A 5,294-nucleotide genomic window follows, 5' to 3' on the forward strand; every position below is an offset into this window, starting at 1 on the left:
TGCACAGAAAGCATATACTGTAGATGCACTCACAAATCCCCCCCCCCCCTCCTTATCTGTCATTTGCCACCTCTTACACTTTTCTATGCTGCTCCTAGCTCCGGATTAAACTTTTACAAAATCAGTTTTATATCATGGCACCCAGACTGTAAACTTCATTTCCCAGCGGGCATTGCACCGTCAAGCCAACTGCCAAGTACTCACCTCATCTTGTAGTATCTGCCCATTGCTGGCACAATCTGCTTCTGCGACGCAGACAGGGGCGGATTAACTTTACCATAGGCCCCAGGCTGTTCACCAAGCCTGGGCCCCCCAACCCTACTGTAACTTTGGCAGCACTAGCCTGGCGTTCATAGTACAGGATAGATAATGTCATGATTTGTGCAAAATTGCTATAAAAAAAAAAAAAAGTGATTTTTTGCAAATCATGGCAGACGTGTAGCCAGGAGACAGTACACCACTGAAAGTATAAGGCTTTTTGGGTGGTCATGGGCCCCCCAGGAGCTCAGGGCCTCCGGGCTGCTGCCCGAAATGCCCCTATTATAATCCACTACTGGATGCAGACACAACTTTCTCCTATACCAGTGCTTCTCAATTCCAGTCCTCCGGCCTCACCAACAGTCATGTTTTTTAGGCTATCCCATACAAGGGACACCCGTGCTAATACCTGATGCACTGAGTATAATTATATCACCTGTGAAATACTAATGCTGCGTTTACACGTAACGATTATCGTGCGAATTTGCACGATAACGGTCGAATTGGAACGATAATCGTACGTGTAAACGCAGCGAACGATCGGACGCACGATAAATCTTACATCGTGATCTTTCATCAGGTCAGCAAATCGTCGTACGCAAAAAATTTGCAAATCGTCCGTGTGAACAGTCGTTCGCCGATTTAGCCAATGTGTGAGATAGCTTAAATGATCGCAGTGCGAATTTTCGTACGATATATCGTACCGTCTAAACGCTGAACGTTATAAAAAAAATCGTAAATCCGACATTGCTAATCGTACGATCGGGCCAATAATCGTTACGTGTAAAAGCAGCATAAGGAAATCCTCAAAACATGACCTGTTTGTGAGGCCTGAGGACTGGAGGCTATCACTGTTTCCCTGCCCCTTGGCCAGGTGAGATTTCGGTGGTGGGCAGGGTTACAGCTGAGGTGTACAACTTTCCTGGCAACAGAAGAGATAGATTATGTGACCTCTGTATCAGAAGAGAGAACAGAGGAGTTGTGACAGAGTGGACCATGCAGTCAGAATTTCCAGCAGCTTCAGGCCGCATTCACACATTTTCATGTTCTGCACGAAACATGGATGTGGAATGGCTGTAACTGGGACCCCCCTGCCCAGGCAGCATCTGTGATTAAGATGCTGGGAGCGGGGGAACTGTATGCATATGAGCCGTACTGTAATGACAGTGCCATGTGGCACATATGTATACAGACCAGGACAACATTAAAGGGCTACATGAACAACCCAGCAATCACACTGTATGGTTATTTGTGCAATGTCGCGTCTCTGCAATCTCACCTATTGGTGCTAGATTTATGGCCTTGGTTGGTTGAAGTAGGAATTGCTGATTGCCCAATTGCCTCATTGACTAAAGCTGGGCAAGTGCAGAAAAAAAAAAAAAAAAAAATCCCTTTTTAAATTCATTGGCTTCAGTTATACAGATTAGTATTACTTCTATTCAAAGATCTCCAGTCTTCCAGTACTTAGCTGCTGTATGCCCTGCAGAAAGGGGTGTGCTGTTTTCAGTCTGACACAGTGCTCTCTGCTGCCATCTCTGTTAATGTTAGGGACTGTCCAGAGCAGTAGCAAATCCCCATAGAAAACCTCTCCTGCTCTGGACAGTTCCTCACATTGACACAGGTGGCAGCAGAGAACACGTCAAACTGGAAACAGTACACCACTTCCTGCAGGACATACAGCAGCTGATAAGTATTGGAAGACTTGATTTTTAATAGGAATGAATTACAAATCTTATAATATCTCCTCTCAAGTTACTTTGTATTGCAGAAATAATCTTTACACCAGAAGACAATGCTTTGCTGCACATAATTTATTTAATATTTGTATCTCAGAGCATGCAAATCACTCATCCCAGAGACCCCATCCCCCCCTTTGATTGTAGCACTATAGCCCTCGCACATGGTCCACAGCCATACTGATAGGACATTAGTCACTGTCTCCCAGGGTCAGCTTGTCAAACAAGTATTCTCCCATGCCGACCTCAGCCGCCTTTACACGCTTCAGGTTTGTAATGTGGTCTCCCAGTTTCTTTATCAGTTCCACCTCCTCCCCCAGATATTCTCTCTCCAGGAAGTCACACATCTGTAAGGGGAAGGGATATTATACAGATCATTACTATATATTGTTGCTACGATAGTCCAAGCGCTTTAGAGAAACGTTAGAGAATCAGAGACAGTTGCCATTGTAAAGAGAATGTCCATAGGGGCACATGAAAGCCAAAAGAGGTATACACGTGTATCTAAAGGGTCTGACTAGGAGAACTCCTATAACATGGCTATACTATAAAGGTAGCATTTAAACAGATATGGTCACTTCAGAACTCCTGACAAGGAAAGCTTTTTGATCGGTCAGGGGTAGGGAACCTGGGCTCTCCAGCTGTTGCAAAACTACAACTCCCATCATGCCTGGACAGCTAAAGCTTTGGCTGTCCAGGCATGATGGGAGTTGTAGTTTTGCAACAGCTGGAGAGCCAAGGTGGCAAGACTCATATCACTAGAAGGAGCAAAGTGTGAGCAAAGCATGCCCTTCCCTCAATGTAAGGCTATGGGATCATCAGGGTTGACTGCAGAGAAAAGTGCTCAGTAGTGCACTTCTCTCCCCACGTATTCTAGCCATTGCTGGGGATCTGAACACCCAGGATCAAAACTCATCTCTATGACAGGTCAGAAGTTTTTAGGTGACAGGTTCACTTTAAAGAGAAGTCGCCAACATACATTGTTATGCAACAGACATTAGGAGGCATATGGCCATTCAATATATGGGAGATAGTGTGCCTACTACTACGTATTACGTCCAATAGAAAGCCACTTACATGAGGGTCTGCATGGTCAGTAGCAATCTTATGGAGGTCCAGCAGGGCCTGGTTTACACTCTTCTCTAGTGTCAAGGCATACTCCATAGCACTGGTGCCATTCACCCATTCATCAGCCTCAGGTTTCTGTAATAAGGAACAAGTACAGAATATTACAGCGGTAACAGGTGCAATACAGGTCATTCCAACACATTGGCATTAGTTGGCGGTAAGTGCCTCCTTGGTATATCAGACATTAGTCCATTGCCCCTGTATAAGTCTACAAGCCCCACAGCAGAAGTTGTTACCTTGATATCCTGAAGGACGATCCGGCCTCCACGCTTGTTCTGGAACTTCAGAAACTTCTCAGCCTGTTCTCTCTTCTCCTCAGACTGTTCGCGGAAGAACTTGGAGAATTTGGCCAGTGCCACGTCATCCCGGTCAAAGTAGAATCCCTGCGATGAAGAAAAAAAAAAAAAAAAAAAAAGTCTTGTTGGGTAAAAGAACCAGCAACAGGCAGACACGACTTGAGCTCTTATAATGGAGCCCATCTCCTGCAATGAGTCAGATGGGATGGCGTGTTGGGGAGTGAATTGCGCGGTTCTCCTGCCTGTATCTAGGGAATGGTGGTCTTCACAGTGAGACTCTGGACACAGGACTCCCAGGCTCTCTAGGTGTTTGGGTGGGGAGCAGGACTAACTGTTTTGGCAGCAGAACATTCTGCACTATGGCATTGCAGCATAGTAATGCATAATTAAAAAAAATATATAAATAATTTATACACTAAGGCAGACATTTATCAAACATGGTGTAAAGTGAAACTGGCTCAGTTGCCCCTAGCAACCAATCAGATTCCACCTTACATTCCTCACAGACTCTTTGGAAAATGAAAGGTGGAATCTGATTGGTTGCTAGGGGCAACTAAGCCAGTTCACTTTACACCATGTTTGATAAATCTCCCCCCCAGTGTTTGTTGTACCTGGCCAATAGTAGCGCTGAGAAAGTCCAGTAAATTCTTGTAGTGACGGACAGGCTGTTTTGTATACGTGCCTACATAGCGTCCTGTCAGTCATCATTCTGATGAGCGGGAGCACTCATGTATACACTGGACTCAGAAGCACATTCTTTTAGCACTCTACTAGACAAGTTATACAGTGTAACCATGTACTAATTTGGCTAGTACAGGTATAGACACCTGAAGCCATAATATAGTGCCCTTACATAGGGCTGCCTGATCTGCGAGAATTTTTTTTCTGTTTTTAATAATCTACCTTATCAGAAATATTTGGGGGTTGCAGTTAAACTTGTGGTGTGTGTATATATATATATATATATATATATATATATATATATATATATATATATATATATATATATATATATATATATATATATATATATATATATATACACACACACCACAAGTTTAACTGCAACCCCCAAATATTTCTGATAAGGTAGATTATTAAAAACAGAAAAGCAGAACTTATGGTGACGAGAGCATTTAGGCTGTCATTGCGCTTTCCTGCTATCGATTACCAAACTTTTAGAAGTTCCATATTCTTCTAACTTTTTGGTTTATTAACAGTAAGAACAGGACATATGGCCCTTTATAACTAGGGCCCTAAACTGGAGACAGCCACAGAACATCTGACAAACATTATACACTCACATTTTATAACCTCTGGCATATAAAGCATGCATGCACTTGTAGTCCCACAGCAGTTTAGGAAATAAAGGTCTATTGAGCTCATATACTCACCACAGACAGGTAGACATAGGAAGCCTGCAGCTCTAGGTTGACAATGCGGTTGACTCCAGCTTCACTGTTCTGGTGGTAGTTCTGGCGGATCTGCGAGCTCATGATGATGGTGGTTGTAGTAGCTGCTTACTCAGGGAATAAGATGAGGTTCTGGAGATGACGACAGGTGTGATGGTTTTAGCACAGGGAAGTCCTGTTCCGTTCAAGCACTGTTGAAGCAAGAACTAGGAAATCCTCTGACTCTCTCAGCTCTGGTGGATGCAATGCTGCTGCTCTCTGGTTTTTATACACTCACAGGGTGGAGTCCTGGAGATACAACCCACCCATCTACCTACCTCACAGTGTTTGGATTGGCTTGTGATTTAGTAAGGGGTGCAAAACAGGATATCTTGTCATCAAATTTCACCATGCACCCTGGAAAGGAAAGAGTTAACAATGAACACTAGTGTCAGAGCTGCAGAGTTATTGCACCGTGATCACAA

The 5,294-nt window shown here is 43.8% G+C and overlaps 1 protein-coding gene across 1 annotated transcript; it reads right to left on the reverse strand.

The window, feature by feature from the left end:
• Positions 1-2,054: 2,054 nt before the first annotated feature.
• LOC138768918 (ferritin light chain, oocyte isoform-like) lies at positions 2,055-5,084 on the reverse strand. Its single transcript, XM_069946967.1, has 4 exons — positions 4,813-5,084; positions 3,359-3,505; positions 3,072-3,197; positions 2,055-2,341 (listed from the first exon to the last, which is right to left on the reverse strand). Exons 1-4 carry the CDS (start codon positions 4,912-4,914, stop codon positions 2,186-2,188), a joined length of 531 nt encoding a protein of 176 aa, XP_069803068.1. The 5' UTR covers positions 4,915-5,084; the 3' UTR covers positions 2,055-2,185.
• Between the last annotated feature and the right edge of the window lie 210 nt (positions 5,085-5,294).

The sequence above is a fragment of the Dendropsophus ebraccatus genome, chromosome 12 (genome assembly GCF_027789765.1).
Source record: "Dendropsophus ebraccatus isolate aDenEbr1 chromosome 12, aDenEbr1.pat, whole genome shotgun sequence".
NCBI lineage: Eukaryota > Metazoa > Chordata > Amphibia > Anura > Hylidae > Dendropsophus > Dendropsophus ebraccatus.

Bases quoted from the DNA above. Each gene is read 5' to 3' on its own strand.
- LOC138768918 (XM_069946967.1), bottom strand. From the start codon at position 4,914: ATGAGCTCGCAGATCCGCCAGAACTACCACCAGAACAGTGAAGCTGGA. The intron at 3,506-4,812 runs GTGAGTATATGA...TCTTCATCGCAG, and splicing joins CCTATGTCTACCTGTCTGTG to GGATTCTACTTTGACCGGGA. The intron at 2,342-3,071 runs GTAAGTGGCTTT...TTCCCCTTACAG, and splicing joins CTGACCATGCAGACCCTCAT to ATGTGTGACTTCCTGGAGAG.